Source organism: Mustela erminea, chromosome 1, assembly GCF_009829155.1.
Source record: "Mustela erminea isolate mMusErm1 chromosome 1, mMusErm1.Pri, whole genome shotgun sequence".
Lineage (NCBI taxonomy): Eukaryota > Metazoa > Chordata > Mammalia > Carnivora > Mustelidae > Mustela > Mustela erminea.
In genome coordinates, this window is record NC_045614.1 from 157,987,365 (window position 1) to 158,010,741 (window position 23,377).

The 23,377-nt window shown below is 36.7% G+C and overlaps 1 protein-coding gene across 4 annotated transcripts in view; it reads left to right on the forward strand.

Annotated features, from left to right (window-relative positions):
- The window catches only part of LSAMP (limbic system associated membrane protein), a 652,229-nt gene that overhangs the window by 324,803 nt on the left and 304,049 nt on the right, over window positions 1-23,377 (forward strand). For all 4 annotated transcript variants that reach the window (XM_032348148.1, XM_032348158.1, XM_032348174.1 and 1 more), the window contains exon 2: window positions 22,742-22,974. In XM_032348148.1, coding sequence (XP_032204039.1) covers window positions 22,742-22,974 — 233 coding nt within the window. The remainder of the gene's footprint in view (window positions 1-22,741; window positions 22,975-23,377) is intronic.

Below are 23,377 nucleotides of genomic sequence, written 5' to 3' on the forward strand. Positions count from 1 at the left end.
ATAACTTCCTTTTCTACCCTCATCCTACCATCCCATGCACTGTCCAGGATTGCTCTGGGCACTACTTCTGTCCTATGTTTTCCAAAGGGCAACCCAGCACAGAGAAACATTGTGACGCATGCAAAAAACAAAAGGCAACAGACCGTTTACTGATATGTTATTCAGGCTGTTGCTGTAAGTAGGAAGCCTGAGATTTGATAGGGCCCCGTGGAAGTCATGAGGAAGAATTAGGATGAGTCTTACCTCATATTATGTGAAGGTGTTGAGGTCCTTTGCAGTCAGCCGTTTCCTGGAACACAGAGCAGGGAGATTTTCTAACCATTCCTGCTTTAAGGGAACACTGGGTTTAGATAAAGTTCATTGTTTTTCCACATGGTCTTCTACTATTTCCTTTCTTCCCATTCAGAAGTTCTGCTCACTAAATTATATCTCAATCAGAGTTTTCTTCAGAGTGGACATTTTGGGGACCCTCCTTATTGCCTCTTGTACCTTAAAATTATTGACCCACTTGATTCATTCAAAAAAATGTTTCCCATCTCATCTTTCCTCATTCCATTTTTGTGGCTAGTAAATAATAGCAATGGTAATGATAAAACATCAATGACAATATCAGCAGTTCTATATAAAAGTTGCTGATCATTTTCATATGCCAGGTGCTACTCTAAGGTCTTTACATGAAGTGATTTATTAAATCCAAAAACAACCCAGTGGAGAAGCAGAGACTTAGGTGAAATAATTTGCCTAAATTATTGTAGCTGATATGTTGAGAAGCTGAGATTGGAACTTCCTCAGTCTGCACTACTCTATTTTCGGAGTTCCACACCACACAGCAGCAACAGTACCTAGGGACACAGCCCAGTGTTAGTTAGAGACAGGGTAGGAATCACTTAGAAATCCTGGGAGTGTTAGTGAGGGAAAGCTGTTGCAGCTTAGAGAAACAATTTCTCCAACTGAGGTTTATTTTACTGAGCACAGAGAGTTAACATTAAAGTCTCCTCTCATACCTGACATGCTACACAGGTGTTAATATTGGTTGTCCCAGAACTTCTAGTCTATGGGAATACCTTCCAGAACTACTGGGAAGTAGGGAAGAGTAAAGTATATTACACAATGATTAACACAAACTACTTGTCTAACAGAATCATTTTTAAAAGCAGAGTTCAAAGTTATGTACATTTACAAGGGTATAATTTATAAATTATAAGCTCAGTATGATTCCAAATAAACACTAAGTGTGTCTGTACAACTTTAAATATAAACCCCTAGAGATGAGCATTATTAATTATCTGATGGTTTTTGTTTTATCTGTATTTTTCCATCTTTTCTGGATTTTTGATGCAGAGCAGGTGCTTTTCATAATCATAAAACATACGGTGAAAACATTTCTAAATTTCTAGACTTCTCTACCCTACATCATTTACTGATCTTTCAGGTTTGCTGTTTTATAGGAGAGTGGGAGAAAGGATGTGGGACTTGAGATGCAGAGAGAGAGAGCGCGACCTAACATTTTTTAATGCAATTATTGTTATTTCTCTTTTCTGTACCTTCTACTGAAAGAAAAGTCATTCTGAACATCTATTCTAGAATTTCCTTTGGCTTTTTCCATCAACTTTTTTATCTGATTCTCCAGTAGTTGGTTTGCAGCATCTCTCTCTCTCTTCACCTTCTCACTCTGTTTCTCACATTGTCTCACACTCATATACATGTTTGTATACGAATCTCTCTCCCTCTCTCTCTCTCTGCCCCACACTCTCTCATACTGCCCTTATTTATTATATTTCGGTAGATACTTTCCTGGTTTTCTGCATCTGCCTGAATATACTAAAACAAAACAAAATAAAACAAAAAATATCTGAACACTGGAATTCCAGAAGTTTGAACTCACTAGTACTTAAGAAGATATTTCAGAATCTTCTCTCAGAGCCATATAATTTTCAAAAATATATATGTGAAACGCAGATTTAAAATTTCAAAGCCTAAAGTCATGGCAGTTTTTAGATAATGATTGATTAAAAGGTAAAAAGAATACTTTAATTGTCAACTATTGGTAAATCCAATAGATTGCAGATGCTGGTTATTGAAATAGCCTAGTGTGGGGTAAAAGAGAAATAAAAATATAGATATTGATGTAGATATTGTGGAATGAGTTAGCTCAGGAAGTTGAAAGAAGATTCCCTGGAGAGACAGCATAATTAACTGCCCTGATAGATCTCCTTTCAAAGCAAACTCTTTCCTGACTTCCTTCTCAAAGTACTAACAATTACCAGGAGTTCCCAAACCTGCCTTGTAGATGCTGCCAAATCCATTCCTTCCAACTGCAGACTTCCTGGGCTGGTTCCTATGTTTCAAAAAATTGTTATATATTATAAGCTCTGGATCAAAAGATCCATCTATTAAGACACTGAACAATTGAGTAGAGATTGTAATATTTCACTATTAAACAAATTGTGAGCCATTCTAATTCCTGGTGTTTTTATTAGCTTTCTTGTCATAGTCATTTGGAAGTTCATGTCCATCCCTACACCTCTTTTGTGAATTATAAGTAAAGAATGCACGGGCTGTTGTAGACTGTGTAGACAGGCTGAATTCTGTTCTCTCCCATTCCGCCCTCCATCATACATTGAGCCTTTCATTAAAGTGTACCTTATCTGCATACTCTCCATCACTGAAGGAGTCATTGGTTTGGATCAATTGTGATCCCAGGATCCACATTTTTAAAGGGTATACCTGTGCTGATCTTGAACTCTCTTATTAAGAACATTTGTAGAGCTCCAATTTCTCTGTGAGAGCTGTTCAGCCTTCCAGGTTAGAATGCAACTTTCTGTTTTGTAGTTCAGATAGTAAGTCTTATCCTTGCAAGAAAGCAGGCCTCACTGAGCGCGCATGGCTTCTGTCCAGGTAAATCCCACTGAGTAATTATCTTTCACCTACTGAAGGAGAAGCTGTCTTATGCTATCCAAACCCTTCTTTTCATCTCCCTATCTCTGCCTTGAAATTTCAGGGCTAGTTAGCAGAAGCACAGTGGCTTTCACATGCTGCCAACTTGTTGCTAGAGTCCCCTTGATTTTGCACCAACACCATTATAGAGACCACCGCGACCTCACTGAAAGCGCATTTTAAAACAGACAGCCAACATTGAAAGACTCCTATCAGGAGAGTAGTAAAAAGGGACTGATTTACCCAAATTAATTGATAAATTAGCCATGAATTAATAAAACAGAATTTTAAACAACAATAGCCTTAAAACCTGTGCAAATAGCACAGTTAGAATTTTTTTCATAAAGTTTTGTTTTTAATTTTATGGCAAAAAAAAGGTATGTGTTAGAGGGAGAGAAGGAAGGAAAAGAGAAAGAACCACATTACTTTGTGAAGATCTGCTTTTACATAGGGTGTTATAGGTCCAAACTTCAAAGTAGGGACATTTTGAAATCAGCATTTATTAAGTGATTCTAAGTAAGCTCTTTGGACACTCTAATGCCACTGATGAACATGAAGAATTAACTCCTGTCTCAGTGCAAATTTATGAACCCACCATGTCAAGAGTTGCTTTCTCCTAGGCACCAATCAGAAGGAATAAACTTCTTATTGGTTAAAAGAAGACACAACTGCTTATGCAGCCATTTCTCAATGGCAGTGCCTGATTGGCTGCACATAGTTCACAGCCAACTGACTGTCTTTTGGGAGATGTGCCTGGCAGTCCATAGATCGCATGAGAAGCTGGGAGGTCTTTGTAGCAGTTAGTCCTTTGACATTGTGCTTCTACTCTGGCTGGAATGGAGTCTTGTAGGATTGGCTGGCAGTGCTTATTTCCTTATTCTGTACTGTGTATCACCAGTGCAGTGGAAAAAAAAAAAAAAATCTAGGCGAACTGAAAAATATCTCTTCACTAGCCAAAAAGTCTGTAAATGCCTTCAACATGCTAACTATCCCATACCCCAAACTTTCAAAGGCTTTTAAAAAGTAGATGACTCTTCTATTTTGTGCATGTTATGCTCAAGCCCGTATCCTGCACTTTTTGTTAATACTGGACTCTGCCATGAAATTGTCTGTCTGGAACATTCAAAGAACAGCTCTAATTCTAAGTTATAGAATAACTGTAATAATATAATATAATATAATATAATATAATATAATATAATATAATATAGCTGTTGAACATTTCAGGAGGTCAGCAAGTAAAAGTGTGTTAAGTCAAGTATGAGTCTGGCCTATCGTATATTCTTACTAGCTTTTCCTCTGACATTGAGAAGGATTGGTATAGCTATAAGATCTTTTGGGAAAATTTTGTCATGCTCTCACACCTAGCATCACCAACTGGAGAGGTAAGGTGAACAGGTTTAGTATTTTAAAGTAAGATGAAAGAGTTAATTATGTTTTCTAATTTTAGATAAATTTGCCCTAGTTTATTTGTGGGTGGTCTGCAAAGAGTCACTTTTTAAAAGCATATTATTTCCTACAATATCTTCATCTTGTGCAGTATCTGATCTTCTGTGCTATTTAAGAATGAAGAATTTAGGCAAAAATAATATAATAGAAAAGGTTAACAGCTGTTGTAAGATTGTTAATCTGTTCTGATCTTACTTGTAAAATAATACTTGACATCCGACATGATGGACAAAGACTGGGTGCACTATATGGAAGAAAAGAAAATGTAAGTCTGGTTTACTTCTGTTGTTGGCTTGTTGATTTTTTTTTTTTTTTTAAATTGCCTCTGGCAGATTTGCATCTAGCATTAGCCTTGCAGAAACATACTTTACTACACTGTGGAGAATGTTCTCCACTTATTTGTTGCTTGGGGCTAACAGGCTGAGCTGTTTTGCATTGAATATGTATCTTTTGATCTTGCTTTATTTCCCTCTTGCTATTTTGTTGCTGCTAAGAGCTGATGATTAGGAGAAAACTGTAAGTGAAAACTGCCAAAAGGTTTTGAAATAATGAGATTGGACTCACTGGCCAGTGCTCACACTGAGTTCTATGGGGACCACAGAGGGCAGGTGTAGAACTCAGTGACTGGGAAAGAAAATCAGCTTAGACTCACTTAGAGGAAGCATCTACTTAATGAACATTATATTCTTTGCTCTTTTGTGCTCTGATTCTGGCCCCTAAATAGAGATTTTCTAAAGTTACTATTTTGTTACCCTCAATCACAGTATTCTGTGATTAGATGTTATACAGAAGTAGAGTAATTCATAGGAAATTGTATATTTGAAATTTCCTTCATTGTTAGAGAATTTTTTTATTGAATACCCACAGATTTTCATGCACTCAAATAATTTCTGCACTGATATACTTAGAGAAATTAGGGACTCTGACTTCCTTAATTTTATAGTTTAACAGAGCTATAATTTTAATGTGAAGCATCATGTGACATAGTAATAAGTCTTATCTAGACAAAAGGAATGTTTATAAAGATTAAGGGACCCATATTACGTAAGAGCAAAATGTAAAGGCATATAAATAAGCCATATTCTTTGATTCATGGTCTCAGTTGTAAAAAGTATGGCAGAAAAGAGATGGAATGAGAAGAAAGTGACATAAAATATGAACAAAAATATATGATTTATACCATAGCTATAGTTCACCACATTCTAGATTCAAGATAGAATAAACATCACTATGTTACTAATCATTAATGTTTAGTATTAGTAAATAATTAGTAAATAAACTAATAGTCCACTTCTGAATAAGGCCATCCACACCACCTTTCCTGAAGTTAGAAGATGAAGACATATCTTGAGCTATAATAGTTCCTTTAATAGAGTTCTTTGGGAGAATACTGTGATTCAGGATAACAGAATAGAAACTCTAGGAAATTTTCTCTTAGAGGACAAAAAGGGAGCAAGATATAAATCATTAAAAAGATTTGTTAATTCTTATTCTTCTCTCATTCTGTATTCTGGGGAAGTTTTGCATGATTCTAGTGTTTGATTTGGAGGCTGACATCAAAATGAAAAGATTATATCTTGTAATAATCAGAATAAAGAATGTACCAAATTTACTAATATTAAAGAATGGGTGGGGTACCTGGGTGCCTCAAAGGGTTGAAGCCTCTGCCTTAGGCTCAGGTCATGATCCCAGGGTCCTGAAATCCAATCCCAAATCCTGGCTTTCTGCTCAGCAGGGAGCCTGCTTCCCCCCTCCCCACTGCCTCTTTGCCTACTTGTGATCTCTGTCAAATAAATAAATAAAATCTTAAAAAAAAAAAAAAAGAATGGGCATAGTTTTATCTGAATAATAATAGTATCCCATATTGACTGGAAAACTCTAGAATGTCTAAAATCAGTAGCTTCCCAGACAAGAAAGTATCAGTAAAGAAAAGCTCACTTTATCTACCTCTTTATCACCTTCCCTTGTTGTCTTCTTGGTCATATTATTATCTTGAAGGAAAAAAATAAGTGCTAATTTTACAATGGAATTTAGTGAGGAAAGAAAAATTTGTAGTTTTTTGAGACCAAATTAACCTATTTCAGTAGAGATGAACAGTGAAATTATTGGGTACGACTTAGCCAGAGACCCACTATAAACTCACAGAGATTAGGTTACATAACTGGAGGTGATTAGTCCTCAGTGTGACATCTGAATACTTATAAAAGATATTAATTTTTATCCCTAAATTCTCCTCTAGGGGGGAGACACCAGTAGGATAATGTCAAGCATAGTATTCAAGCCCACCAGACAAGAAGAGGGATGCTGGTGAATTTGAAAACATCTTATGTTTTCACCATACAGCATAGTTTGAGAAATTTTTTGAGTTAAGTTTCTACCACAATTGTATTTCTTTAAAAACAAAACAAAACAAAACTGTTTTTATGTATATATTATAGTGTATCATAGATATATCATTTAAAAAATTGTAACAGGGCACCAGGACGGCCCAGTTTGTTGAGCATCCAATTCTTGATTTCAGATCTATTCATGATCTCAGGGTTGTGAGATCAAGGCCCCAGCCAGGCTTCATACTCAGTGCAGAGTCTGCTTGAGATTTTCTCTCTTCCTCTACCCCTCCACACTGACTCATGCTCTCTCTCTCTCTCTCAATTATGTTAATTATTTAACATAATTAAATAATAAGAATTTTTAATAAATAAATAAAAAGATAGTATCATCTCTTCCAGGCAAGGAAGGACAGAGAAATGGTAGCATCAAGTGAAAGGAAATAAAATGGCTAGATTCTTAGAGAAGACAAAAGGGCTTTGTCCTGTCATACTTTTCTTTTAAAACCATTGGGAATAGTAAGATTCTTCCACCTTCAAGATTTTATTAGGAAGCAGAAATGCCTAAGAATGTGAAATGAGAGGAGAAAGGTTTTTGGTATATTCATTCATCCATTAAATAATTATTAAGGGATTTTGTGTCAGGCATTTTGTGAGACAACAGAAATCCAAAGATTGAGAAGACATGGGTCATGCTTCACTCACTCTTAAAATAGTGATGGGAGGCAGAGAAAGAATTAGAATGCTAGCAGGAGCAGGGAAGCAACTATGGAATTAGGGAATATATCACAAGGGAAGGCACACCTGAGATGAGTTGTGTAGTAAATAGGAACTTACCAAATGAAAGAATAAGGTTCATAGTAGAGAGGGAGTGAAATATCTATAGATCAGTCTGGAAAGGTAGATTGAGCTGACGTATGTTATCTGACATATGTTAATCTCTTTGAACTCTTAAAAGTAAAAAGACCAAGTGTATTTAAATAAAAGGTTAATATGATCAGCTTCATGTATGTTCTGTATGAAGAACTATAGGTGAGGGATGCAATGTCAGAGGTGATAACACCAGTTGGAAGTGATGTTGACAACAGAAGAGAAAGTTCTGAACAATGGTAGTGACAGTATAGATGGAAATTAGAGGTCAATCTTAGGGGAAAAGATGGAAAAATATATTTGATTACATAAATGACTTGAAGGAGAAGGAAACAAGGACAGCTCTGGGGCTACTAGTTTGGATTAATAGATGGATTATGGTCCTATTACCCAAAACTGGGAATTTAGAAAGGAGACAAGCCTAAGATGGAAAATAATGAGTTTAGGTTCAAAACATGCTGAATTTGAGGGGTCTTTAGATATCTATGGGGAACAGCTGAGTATGCTGTTTTAGATTTCAAGATGATAGAGTATAATTAAAGCCAGAAAAACCTGATGAAATGTATGAGGACCATTCCATGAAGCCAGGAGATGAGTGGAGAAAGCAGGGCTGATAGGAGTCAGAAAGAGAGACAAGAAAATGAAGAATGAGTGGCAAATTGTGTTGAAAGCTATATAGAGATGAAATAGGACAAATACTTAAAATAAATCCATTGGATTTAGCTATTAGTGGATTACCAACATCCTTCTAAAAGTGTTCTTGATAGACCAGGTGAAAGTGACTTGACCTTAAGAGAGAGTGGACATTAATTAGTCAACTTAATATTGACTACTACTATCAACATTATGATTAATAACACAATGTCAACATTATGAGGACTGTTAATTAGTTGACATAATTTTTGTTATTACTCAGATCATGTTACTGACCACATTCAGAGAATTCAACAGAGTTTCTGGAGCCATCGCAAAAGATCACAACCACAAATGGTGATATAAGTAATCCAGAAGAAATAGAGGAATGATTTAAAAACAATGTCTTACTGATCTCCACTTACATTTAGCTCCTTCTCTCTCTCCCTGCCTGTCTTTTCATATAATAACCAGATTTTGAGAGTTGCTATAAGAGAAGATACCTCTTCTGTAATACAATCTCCAAGACAGAGTGCCCTGGGACAAAGAAGTGGGAAAATGAAATACAAATGCTCTCAGAGTAAAGAAATGGTGCTTTTGAATCATGTGACTCTTCCTAGAACTCAGAGTGTGACCTTCACCTTGAAGTATCTTCAGCTCTCTCTTTAACTGAGGCTGGCTATGAAACTTTAGAATTAAGTATGTGGTGTAATAATACAAAGGGTGATTGGCCTTTAACTTCCTCTCTCTCCCAAGTCCAGACACCACTTACTTTCTTTCACCTCCATCACCCTCCCAGGGTCAGGGTTGTGTGTAAGTTGGGGATTACAGTGGCAGATTTCATCCTCCAGTTTGAGTAAACTAAATTCAGCAGAGTAGCTCACAGATGGGTTTTCATCTCAAACTCATCAGATCTTACCTTCATGCCCATTCTCTTGATAATTTCTGAAGCTCTTTTTGATTACTTAATCACAAGTCCCATTCATGTTCTGATTGTTGATACAGTCAAGACAGAAAGGCCTGCAAGGAAGGGTTTAGGTGAGGGGAAAAAAACGATGGAGAGAGAAAGAAGAAAAACCACAATAGCTGACTATCACACAAGGACGAAGACTTCCTTACATCATTGTCCTTTAGAAGGAAGTGCTGATCCACTGGCATATTTCAAAGAGCTGGAACAAACAATCCTAAAATTTGTATGGAACCAGAAGATTCCCCAAATTGCTAAGGAAATGTTGAAAAAGAAAAACAAAATTGGGGGCATCACGTTTTCAAGCTTTCCTACAAAACTGTGATCACGAAGTCAGCATGGTTCTGACACAAAAACAGACACATAAATTGGTGGAGCAGAGTAGGGAGCCCAGATATGGACCCTCAACTCTATGGTCAAATAATCTTCAACAAAGCAGGGAAAAATATACAGTGAAAAAAAAGATAGTCTCTTCAATAAATGGTGCTGGGAAAATTGTACAGCTATGTATAGAGGAATGAAACTCGACCATTCCCTTACACCATACACAAAGATAAACTCGAAATGGATACAAGACCTCAATGTGAGGCAGGAATCTATCAAAATCCTAGAGGAGAACATAGGCAGTAACCTCTTTTCATCGGCCCCAGCAACTTCTTTCAAGACATGTCTCCAAAGGCAAAGGAAACAAAAGTGAAAATGAACTTTTGGAACTTCATCAAGACCAAAATCTTCTGCACAGCAAAGGAAACAGTCAATCAAACAAAGAGGCAACCATGGAATGGGAGAAGATATTTGCAAATGACACTACAGACAAAGGGCTGATATCCCAGATCAATAAAGATCTCCTTAGGGGCGCCTGGGTGGCTCAGTGGGTTAAAGCCTCTGCCTTCGGCTCAGGTCATGGTCCCAGGATCCTGGGATTGAGCCCCACATTGGGTTCTCTGCTCAGCTGGGAGCCTGCTTCCTCCTATGTCTCTGCCTGCTTCTCTGCCTACTTGTGATCTCTGTCTGTCTAATAAATAAATAAAATCTTTAAAAAAAAAAAAAGATCTCCTTAAACTTAACACACACAAAACAGATAATCATGTCAAAAAATGGGCAGAAGCCACGAACAGACACTTCTTCAAAGAAGACATACAAATGGCTAATAGACACATGAAAAAATGTTCACCATCATTAGCCATCATGGACATCCAAATCAAAACCACACTGAGATACCACATTAAACCAGTTAGAATGGCCAAAATTAACAAAACAGTAAACAACATGTGTTGGAGAAGATGTGGAGAAAGGGGAACCCTCTTATACTGTTGGTGGGAATGCAAGTTGGTGCAGCCACTTTGGAAAACAGTGTGGAGATTCCTCAAAAATTAAAAATAGAGCTACCCTATGACGCTGCAATTGCACTAGTGTGTATTTACCCCAAAGATACAGATGTAGTGAAAAGAAGGGCCATCTATACCCCAATGTTCATAGCAACAGTGGTCACAGTCTGCCAAACTGTGGAAAGAACCAAGATGCCCTTCAACAGATGAATGGATAAAGAAGATACGGTCCATATATACAATGGAGTATTGTGCCTCCATCAGAAAGAATGAATACCCAACTTTTTGTATCAACATGGACAGGACTGGAGGAGATTATGCTGAGTGAAATAAGTCAAGCAGCGAGAGTCAAGTATGATATGGTTTCACTTACTTGTGGAGCATAAGGAATAACATGGAGGACATTGGGAGAAGGAGAGGAGAAGTGATATGGGAGAAATCAGAAGGGGATACATAACATGAGAGACTGTGGACTCTGAGAAACAAACGGAGGGTTTTAGGGTTTTAGAAGGGGAAGGTAGGGGGTTGGGTGAGCCTGGTGATGGGTATTATGGAGGACACCTATCGCATGGAGCTGTGGGTATGGTGCATAAACAATGAACTTTGGAACACTGAGAAGAAATAAAACAAAATAAAATGGAAAAAAATTAGAAAAAAAGAAGGAAGTGCTGAGGGGAAAAATACTTCTGGAGATAGGAAACAAAGGAAGCAAGGTGGGATAGAATGTAGGTGATGGAAAAGCACACGTGGAAGTCAAAAAAATCTCTATGATTGTAATTCTCCATGTGAGAACCGTCCTTGTGATTTATAAACATTCGTCAGTGATCTATTGGCTTCTTGTCAGCAGGGGGAGGGGACCACTACATTTCCTTCAGCTAAGATAGATTTGTTTGACAATATGCGCTCCTTCAATTTGTAGCTCCCAGAGTCCCCTATTTCACATCTGTATCCACAAAGTACATTTAAAAAATAGACTTATTTTGCTCTTTATATTTATCTGTCTTTATTTCTGCTACCTCTACCAGGGAAGGCAAACTAGACAGCAGAGCCCTTTTGTAATGGTAGCTCTGATAGACAGTCTCATTACTTATTTATTTACTTATATACTTACTGTATGTTAACTCTGTTATATCATACATGCTGTATTTATTAATTGCCATGTCTTACAGGGCATAATTTAATCCAAATTGTATCTAAATGCATGTAATGAGAAGTTATATTATAACATGGTTCTGCTCCAATGATAACATTTACATAATGCTGTATATGATAAGACTATAAAGTAAGGGGCTGGGTTTTCAAGTGAGACTTATGGAAAATAGTCTCCTGACTTTATGGCCGTGTCTCATACAACAGAATGCTCAACCTAAGTGCATTGTAATTTATTGTGAGCACTTTTATTTCTTCCTACTGCTGGAATGAGATAAAGAGTAAACTCCGCATAGTATAGAGCACTTTTTTTTTTCCTTCTAGAACTTAGCATACTTTTGATATTTACTTTGTAATGACTCAGAAGGTAACAGAATTTTCTTTAAATAGCTGTGGATTTGTTTTTAATTGCGTGGTGAGAAATCCAAGCCAGGATTCTAAGATTCGTTTTTTTTTTTTTTTAAAGTACAACTAAAAGCAGCCCCCCCCCCGAAATGAGAGAGATTTTTCACAGAGAACAGAGACTCATAGCAAGAATCGAAACAAAAGCAAGATTTTAAATTGCTTCTCATCCTCACCCAACCAAGTGGTGAGGAAAGAGGAGAATCTGTAATCCAAAGGAGAGGAAAGAGTTATAGATACTTGCTGTTTTGGTGAAAGGATAATTGCCACTCACACACAGAGAAGGAGAAAAGATAAGCCTTGTTCTTGCAACCTGAGGGTACATAAAGCAGAGACCATGATTCATCCAGTCCAGGAGGAACCCCAATTCTGCCAAGCAGATTTCAGCAGATCACAACATACAACATTGACCAGCTGCCTGATCGGGCTGCCCTGGAGGGGGAGCTATGTGTGGGCTCTGTCTGAATCTGATTGAAAGTGGTAAGACATTTAAGACCTAAGCTGCCTATGCGCAGATATGCAAAATAAATAAATAAATAAAACCAACAACAACAACAAAAACCTTAAAAATGTTCAAAGATGGCATTAGAACCTCAATTTACACTGTTGTACCATAACCATACTGTATCACCTTGCTTTTAATTTAACACATGTGGGCTTTAGGGGACCAGTTACTGATTAGAGGGGCCAGAAAGGTATCAGATGCAAAAAACAAACAAACAAACAAACAAACAAACAAACAAACAAAAAAACTAGTTCTGTAGAAGGAGATTTCCTGGAAATGGTTGTTAATAAGTAAGGAATTGGGTTAAATACTTACTGGGGGTTGCTGGATTTAGCCAGACAATGGGATTTATGTAGAAGGAAATGCCCAAGATTCAAATTATGAAAAGTGATGGGACAAGATTTTATTAGGCTCTTGCAAGGCTTACTGGGTATTCTAAATATTTTAGCCCACTTAATAATCACAATCATACGAGAAGAAAGTCATTATCTGTGCTTTGCTGAAGAAAAAGACTGAAGCTCTTTGGTAAGAATGAACCCTTTTTGGGCCAGGCAGTGCTCTGTATGTTTAAAATTAACCCATTTAAACATTACAACTACCCATTGAAGTAGAATGTATTACTCTTCATTTTACAAATGAAGAAACCTAGGCACAGAGAAGTTTAGCAAATATCACGAGAGCACAGAGCAAGTATGTGATGGTGTTAGAATGCAGAGCAGGAAACTGGCTCTTGCTCCTCAACTTGAGCACAGTTGTCTTTCTCTGCCAAGTTACTTGCCAAAAGCTACTAAACTATGGAACCCACGACTTTTCCATGTCACTTCTCAAAAAAGAAGAAGAAGAAGAAGAAGAAGAATCTTGAGTTACGGTGTGGCTAAGAATATAATCATTTGTTTTTTAAACTGATCGAGACTCTTGGAAAGAACCTAGAAGAGCTATTTCCAGCCACTTATAAACATTCCTGGGATCGATGTTAGCTGTGACTGCCATACAACTCTGTTCTCTCCTGGCCTCAGCCTCAATTCTGATCTCTTTTTAGAATTTCTCTCTTCCTGTTTTCCATTCATTTCTTCTGTGTGAATGTAGAGATGGCACAATTGATGAGAAAAGCAGAGGAGCACAGATTGTCCTAGAATTGAGAGATTGTGGTGACGTACTTAGTTCCTAATTTGGAGGATAATTTCTGCTCCTTCTTTACTTGCTTTCTTCACCTGTGCTACCTGCATGGATATGTGCTAATGCTTCTTCTTAAAGACAGTGAACCTGGAAAAAGAACAATACATGTGTCATATCATGCTTATATAAGGATGCATGTGTGGCTGGACTAGCGCTCCCTCCTAACAGTAAGAGATAAAAAGCATATCTATAGAGGGCTTTTCATTGCTTCAGAATGACACAAACCCTTGGCTCTACCAGTTGCCATCGTGGATTCTCTTTTGCTCTTATAGGTAGTGAATCATCCTAATAGATAGTAGCCCAATCCCAGAAAGTGTGCTTTGTCAGCATAACACATGCAAATAACTAGTTCAAATTGAATATTTAAAGAACTACATGATTGATCAGAGAGTCTGGGAAATAATACATATTTAGTGGGTGTCATCACACTCTGTGAAGAGATAAACTTTTTGAATGGCCTAGGGAAATCAGTGTTTTTCCTTTATAGCCACCCCTATATATAACTATTTTATTCTTATCTGCCATGAGAGATTATGAATATGAGCACAGACATTGTTTTACATCTTATAAAATATTTCTGTGTTCATCACCTCATTTTATTCATGGAGTAATTCTAGGAAGTTGGGTAAAGTATCATAAGCTTCATTTTACTTATGAAAAACCAAGATACAGAGAAGCTAAGTAACTCACCTGTGTTCTGAAGGCCCGAACTAAAATCAGTTATCATGCAGGAGCTAAACAGTATGTCTTTTACCCTAACATTCTATCAGAAATGTACAGATTCCTAAATCGTTATGCCCAGTAATAGAATCACATGAATCTGGTTCCTGTGGTTTGCTACTTCTCCATTCTCACCCTCTCTGGAACATCTGTCACTACTTCTGTGTGTGTTTATATGTATGTGTGCATGGGACACTTGTACATGAGTATGTGCCAACCAGCTGGGGTGAGGGGAGATCATTATACCATGTAGATACTGTATTGGTGTTAATTGGACTAAAATTCAGTAGGAATCTAGAAAAATAAATTATCATCAAACCAAGATCAGTTCAAGAGGTTCAAGAGAATCAAGATTAAGAGAGCATACATGCATAAGAACAATAGAATGAGGCCAACAGAGTAGGCAGGATTCAAATCCGTAAGTCAAATTTGGAAGGCAATAGAAATGGGAGCAAGACAGCTAGAGAGCTAAAGCTTCTTGCTGTAGACAAGGCTAGCAGGAGCACCTAAGGGTCACCAGTGACCCACAATTCTTATATTTCTGAGTTTAATCTTATAGCATGGTAATGAAACAGAGATGACCCAAAATGATTAATACTTCCAAAATATTTAAATTAGTTTTTAACTAATTTAGCTTGTATTGTTTTTAATGTGTTTGCACAGTGCTGTTGGAATTTATTATACTTAAAATAATATGATAAAATTAAACTAAGGACCTCTGACTCAAGAGAGCCTACTTTGTTCCATCCGTCTACTTTTCCTGATTTCATGCACTCATGCTGGGAATGTACAGACTTACCTCTCAGACAGAGAATCTTTCCTTCTACACTCTATGATAGTTTTGATGATTCACTAGGGATTTGTTTGTAGGTTTAAAGTTACAATGCAAACAGCATTAAAATCAAGGGCAAACATATTCCTGAAGACTTCTTTTTCATTCATATCTTAAATCATTACGCATCTTACAAAAGAGGGGGAGTCACAAAAATAATAAAAGTTAATTTAAAAATAGCTTTCCATTTATTTTAATTTTTAATTTTTTTTACTTTTTTAAATTAAAGTCTAATAATTTCCTTAGAACTCAAATCCTCTAATTGAGTTGCTTTTCCCTATCTGTTCTGGATTTAATGGACCCACTTATATAAAGAGGAAAAAAACAAAAGACTAAATTTAAATGATTTCTTCAATATCAAATTAGGAAGTAACCAAGTTAAAGCTTTCTTGTTCACCATCAGTAGTATACAGGTCTTCCTTACTCATGATGGGGTTACATCCCAATGAACCCATTGTAAGTGAAAACATGGTAAATTAAAAATGTCTAATACCGAACATCACAGTTTTAGTCTAGCCTACATTAAATGTTCTGAGAACACTTACATTAGCTTACATTTGGGCAAAACCATCTAACACAAAACTTATTTTATAATAAAGAACTGAATGCTTCATGTAATTTATTGGATACTGAAAGTGAAACATAGAACGGTTGTGTAAGTACAGAATGGTTGTTAAGTGTATCAGTTGTTCACTCTTGTGATGGCCAAGCTGACTGGGAGCTGTGGGTCACTGCCACTGGCCAATATCACGAGAGACTGTCTTAACTAGATATCAGTACCTTGGCAAAGGTTAATGTTCAAAATTCAGAGTATGGTTTCTACTAAAAGTATATTGCTTTCACACTGTTGTAAGGTTGAAAAATTATGAGTCAAATCATTGCAAGCTGGGAACTGTCTGTATAAGACTGTATTGATGTATATTATGATACTAAAATGAAACAGCAAAGGGGTAATGTTTCATTTCCTACTAACTTATAACCAGAGCATGACTAGACTTCATTGTAGTGATTCTGTCATGAACATGACTTACAATTCAGGAACTTTGCTGGTGGCCATTAAGTGTCTGTAAATTAAGAAGCATATGGTTATGGAAAAAGCACCATTGCACTGTAGACGTTTGCCTATGCTTCCAGATATTTAAACCAAGAGACTGAGGTCTGACTCAGCATTTTTAAGCTCAGCCCTGTAGACACATGGGATGTCTTTATTGTGGCAGTTGTCCTTTATGTTGTAGGATGTTTAGCATCCCACTAGATGCCAGCAACAACCTCCCCACTTCACACTGGGACAACCAAAGAAATGTCTCCAGATATTGCCCAATATCATCTGCATACACGAATTGCTACACTTGAGAACTACTAATCTCATGTTCATTCTTAATTTTATAAACAAATCTTGTACTGATCCAGTTCCACAGCCTTGGTCCTTATAGTTGAAAAGTATGAAGATAGATAACTGGTGAGAAATCAAGTAAAATGTACTTATTTGTGATAAATGAGTAAATGCCAGATTATATTCCTGTGAAAGAAAGGAAAATTTGGATAAATTCTAATGCTAAGTCAAAACATTTTCAGCAGCAAGTTGTTTGTTTAAATATGAAGAGATATGTCTGTGGCAATTGAACAGGCTTAATATCTGGTAGATCTGTATCACTTATATCATGGATACAGTCAGTAAATATGCTATGAAACAATCTATTGCTACAGATTGAATTTAGCATGTCTTTTCTGCCTCCAATTATACTCATCCTTTTAGAAGCAGACTTGGACAGTATGAGTAGAATTGTCGATGTATCTCTTTGTATAAATGTGCATAATATGCTTGGTGTAAAGTGTTTGCAGAGATCCAATGCTTGAGATTTTTATGAGTGCATTGATTTTTTGTGACAGTTTTATGGCTGCAGATATACTGAACAGGGAAGATAAAAATTTGTTTGCTTGCCTTTCTTGTAATTTTTTAAAAAGTTGATTTAAAAAAAAAATCATAGGTCCATGGTTAAAGTATGATATTTGCAAGGTCATGGTTAAAGTGGGCAACCCACTAAACATATTTCTAGTGCTTTATTTTTCTTTCACTTTTTCACATATGACATAGATTATGTAATTCCCAAGGATGATGTTTCTTTATAATGAAAGCCCACTGAGCATATACTTTTCTCTCCTTTACTTTCATGTTACTACCACATTCAGTAATTCTCTTTTAAAATCTCCCTTTGTATCTGATACTTTTAATTATTTCAAAATGTTAAAATAGTTACCTTCTATTTTGCACCTCTTAGATAATTACCAAATATTTGATATTTGATTTAATAGCAATGTATTAAATTAAATTCAGTTTATTTATTCTACATCTCAGTAAGTAATGAGATGGTGGGTATGTACATGGTGGGTATGTGTAGCTAGGCCCTGTGAGGGCTCCTTAGGTAAATTCCAGGAGGGTCATTGTCATTAATAAGCTTATGAAGAAAAGTGAGTATAGATAAAACTAATGCTATGTGCATAGCATATGATGAGGTCATAAGAAATGTCCATGAGGGGCACCTGGGTGGCTCAGTGGGTTAAAGCCTCTGCCTTAGGCTCAGGTCATGATCCCAGAGTCCTGGGAGAGAGAGTCTGCATTGGGCTCTCTCTGCTCAGCAGGGAGCCTGCTTCCCCCTCTCTCTCTGCCTGCTTCTCTGCCTACTTGTGATCTCTGTCTGTCAAATAAATAAATAAAATCTTTTAAAAAAAGAAGAGAAATATCCATGAAAAAGGATGGAATACTAATAATAGAAGTCTTCCTAGAGAAGTAGTACTCTGTATTAAAACCCCATGTTCTTAGCTGCCTGCCAAAAAAATCCCACCTGAAGTAAAGGGACATTCTCTCCCTCTCCTCTTGGCACTAACATCCACTCTCTTTAAGGAACAGTCCTTTCTAAATCTGGGAATAATTTGCAACATTGTGAGCTCCTGGAGAAAACATTCTATTAAATCTAAACAATACACAGCACTTACGGATTTTTAAAATACATCTCATCACCTCATACCAGTCAGAATGGCTAAAATTAATGACTCAGAAAACAACAAATGTTGGTGAGGATACGGAAAAAGGGCTAAACTTCTTACACTGTTGGTAAGAATACAAACTGGTACGGCCACTGTGAAAAATGGCATGGAAGTTCCTCAAAAAGTTAAAGATAGAACTGCCCTATGACCCAGAAATTGCACTACTAGGTATTTATCCAAAGGCTACAAACATAGTGATTTGAAGGGACACATGCACCCTGATGTTTATAACAGCAATGTGTGCAATAGCTAAAGTATGGAAAGAGCTCAGATGTCCATCAACAGATGAATGGATAAAGAAGATGTGCCATATATATATATATCTCACATATAGCACACATTTGTATATAACACATGTATATACAGTGGAGATATATATATCACATACACACACACACACACACACACACACACACACACACAATGGAATACTACTTGGCCATCAAAAAGAATGAAATCTTGCCATTTACAACAATGTAGTTGGAACTAAGAGGGTATTATGTTAAGTGGAATAAGTCAGGGAAAGACAAATAGCATATCATTTCACTCATATGTGGAATTAAAGAAACAAAACAGATAAACATAAGGGAAGGGAATGAAAATAAAATAAAAACAGAGAGGGAGACAAACCAGAAGAGACTCAACTCTAGGAAACAAACTTGAGGGTTGCTGGAGGGGAGGTGGTAGGGGAGTGGGTTAACTGAGTGATGGGCATTAAGGAAGGCACTTGATGTAATGACCACAAGGTGTTATATGCAACTGATGAATCACTGAATTCTGCCCCTGAATCTAATAATACTATATGTTAACTAAATTGAATTTAAGTAGAAAAATGTTTTATTAATAAAATACATCTCTTCATACTTTTCCAGCTTTAGCCATAGCTGATATTAAAGATAGAATCATTAGGTATCAAATTCTGAGCATTCTGAGTATTGAAGCAACATTCTGAGTAGGGAGTATTGAAGCAACATTCTGAGTAGGGAGTAATTCCTTATTATATTATGATGGTATGCATGAGAATTCTCATTTACTCTACAGGAATGCCTACTGCACAGTTAAGCCAACTTATCTCCTATATGGAAGCTCATGATGCTTGCTGGTCAGTCAGTGCATGCTAGGAACCTGGGTCTGCATTAAATCAGCATTTCTGCATTTTTTAATAACTGGGTGTTCCGTGACTACCCTATGTGACTGGTTATTTTCTGAACAATCATGAGCTCTACAAATTGAAATTATTTTGACTCTTACCATCTTTTACTTATATACACTACTTATGGTTTGAAATAGTTGCCACCTTAAATCAAGATATCAAAATTTTAAAAAATTAAATTAGTTCTGAAAATGCATTATTTTTGCCATTTTTCAGTATGAAAGTTTTAGTCATGCTGCGGAAAGATTATTTTCTGGTTTATAGAATCAATATATTTCCTTTGGAACTACTGACTACATAAAAAAGAACCCTTAAATATCTGGAGGAGTGGTTTTCCTTTTAAAAATACTACACTGTTAGGGCACGTGGCTGGCTCAGTCAGTAGAGCATGTGACTCTTGATCTCAGGGTTGTGAGTTCAAGCTCCACACGGGGTGTAGAGATTACTTAAAGTAAAAATTAAAAAAAGGAAAATACCACATTGTGGTCTGCTTAGCTTCTTGGCTAACTATACTAAGTTAGTAAAAAGCATGAGTGTATATGTATGTGTATATATCCTAATATATCTTTCACTTATTTGTAAGTAAAAGATAAATTTTAAAAATAAATATAAGATGAAACACAATGTAAGAATAAGCTGTTATGCAGATTGTCATAGCAAAATTTCCACATAATGTATTGTTTTGGTAGACACATTTTTGTGGGTCTGGTAATTTTGCTGAAATAGTCAATTACATCTTTTTTGTTTGTTTGTTTGTTTGTTTTGTTTTTTGTTTTGTTTTGTTTTGTTTTTTTTTTGAAAGATTTTATTTATTTATTTGACAGACAGAAATCACAAGTAGGCAGAGAGGAAAGCAGAGAGAGAGAGGAGGAAGCAGGCTCCCCGCTGAGCAGAGAGCCCGATGTGGGACTCGATCCCAGGACCCTGAGATCATGACCTGAGCCGAAGGCAGCGGCTTAACCCACTGAGCCACCCAGGCGCCCCCAATAACATCTTTAGATAAGATAAATCTGAACACTCTCAGAGAATAATTTGAGATAATGATCTGTGTGACAAGTTTAACTTTTCCATGGACAAAAATTGCTAAAATGTCCAAAAGACCCTAAACACCTAAGTTAGTAACTCTACCTTGTGATGGTTAGGAAATTTGTTCATTTGTCGATGTTGTAGGGTTTGGGACGGGGACGTGGAAAATAGGTAAACATATGTCCTCTTCTCTGTGAGGGTGACACTGTCAGTTTAATAGCAGGCATTCCCCAAGTACCTGTATTCTATGAGATTAATTTTTGGAGGTACCTAAATGATTAGAGCAAAATATCTGCCTTTAATTGATTTGTAAGCCATAGTTACATAAAATTGGCTATATAGTATTTTTTTTCCAAAATGAACATATTAGAGACATATTTTTGGCTAGACATTATTCAGAATATATTTCTATGATGTAATGTATCTGTTTGCTGCTATGTTGAGCTACATAGATGAGAAAAGTGCAAGGAGATACATGATAGAAAAATTAAAATGCATTTACAGAGGTAAATTTCCATTCTCTGTAGAAAAGAAAAACACAGTAAACCTACATCAACAACTGCATAAAAGTTCTAGAAAGTGGCTAACAGCCTATTAACTCATAAATGATTCTCAGTTGAGAAGAGCCACATATACCATGAAGGACAGAGAAACAATGCCACAGAATAATAGAACAGGAAAAGTCAAGTATGGAAAGAAACAGCAAGCATCCATGAAGTTAGCTTTGTACTCCCTCATGGAGAAGTTCCCAATTATCAAACATTTAATGAATCACAACAATATCTTCATAGCAGAGAGATACATATTGGCTAATAGAGACACTAAATGATGACTTCATCTACTTATGTTCTGAATAATAATTAGGTAGAGGAGAAAAAAGACCTATGGATCATGGAACTCAAGTAATTAAAATTCTCATGTTCAATAAAATATTCAGTTCACTTAAAAATAATGGGAGTAGGGGGTCTTTTGAACCATAGGTGAGGTATTTTAAAAGGGTGCAGCTTTTCTCCTTCTAAGGCTGAATTGGCCTCTGTATACCTACTGTAGACAGCCTGTAGATAATGCATCAATTTCCTGTCTATGCATGGGTACAGAATCTCTATGACTGACTTTTTTGACCTGAGAGAAAACCTGGATTTGACTTAGTTTGAGAATACAGAACATGGTATTTTAATTGTTCTGCTGTCATGCTCCTGGCTTCTCTCACCATCCCTCATGCCCCAGAGTGCTGAGCAGATGGCTCTACAGTTGTGAACAGGGTCTGGGACAATCTCCCTGTGGGGCAGACATAAATCTTGCCAAAAGGATACAGAGAGAAGTTCGTTTATTTGTTTGTTTTTTACTTGATTTTTCCATTTCCAGATTCTCACTGGAATTGAAGGAGAAAACTGCATTCACCATGAAGCCTCTACCCTTTCCCCATCAATCTGTATTCTTTGCCTCTTTCTTGCAAGTTTCAGAAAGAGATCCTTATAGGTTTTTAAAATAAGGAGTCATTCAGATAAACATTTTTCCTTCATCTTTTTTGGAATAGGAACTATGAAATTGGTTCCTTCATCTCTCATAAAATACTGAATTCACTCTGATGCACCAGCAGACAACTTGCTGCCTACAGCAACTGGAACCAGACTTAGGCAAGATGACGCTAGCTTTGATTTCCTTGACACAACTATCTGCTTACCTTCAGATCTATTCACACACTTCTCACTCCTGGGAGAGGGCATTCCAGACTTACAAGAATCTGAAGCAAATTCTGAAATCTTGTCTAATTCCTACAGTAGTAGGGCATAAATTATATCTACCATCACACAGGAATTTAGGAAATACTTATTAGAGAATTAATACAATTCAAAACTCAGTAAATGTGTCACATTATCACTTTCAAATTCTCAGGTACTTAAACAGATGGAGTGCTATGTGGTGACCTTTTCCTAGTGAAGAAGAAGATAATCCAGTGGGAAGTCAATACCTATTTAATTTTATTTGCTTGTATTTCTCATATTGATTGTTTATTGCCAAATTGAATCTAATAATAGTGACATCCATCCATTGGATGGTAATTAGTCTTAGGACAACACTTAGGACTCTAAAAAGTGGCTTGGCGATGATTCATCCTGCATGTAATTATTGTTCTTGGTCTTGTTGAGGCCAGTCATAAGGGGAATGAATGCAGGTGCAGGTAAGGCTGAGGTTCTAATGTTGTTATTCTGCTCTGGCAGGTGCGTTGTAGAAGACAAGAACTCGAAGGTGGCCTGGTTGAACCGTTCTGGCATCATTTTTGCTGGGCATGACAAGTGGTCTCTGGACCCTCGGGTTGAGCTGGAGAAACGCCATTCTCTGGAATACAGCCTCCGAATCCAGAAGGTGGATGTCTATGATGAGGGTTCCTATACTTGCTCGGTTCAGACACAGCATGAGCCCAAGACCTCCCAAGTTTACTTGATCGTGCAAGGTAAGAAAAAGTGGGATAGGTGGTTGGTAAGGGAGAGGTGAGAAACAGACATTAAACATGATGTACAAAATATTTGCAAAATGCTTTCTGAAAAATAAAAAGCTTTCAATGGCATTATTGCATTTTAGTGTCTATTTTCTCTCAGGATAGAGTTAAAATAAGAGGACTTAGGAGAATATAAAGAGTGCCTCTGTGAACCAGGACCCTTGATAAGCATATTCTCTCCTAGCCCTTAATATAAAAGCATGTAACAAAGGCCATATCTATAAGAAGAGCACACAGAATACTTAGAACCATGTGAGGTGCTCTTTATCAGCCGTTAGGTACTAGATGCTTTGCTGAAGGCTTGATTTTTATCTTCAGCATAAAGAATGTTGCTAATTATCCATTTTCATGATAGTAA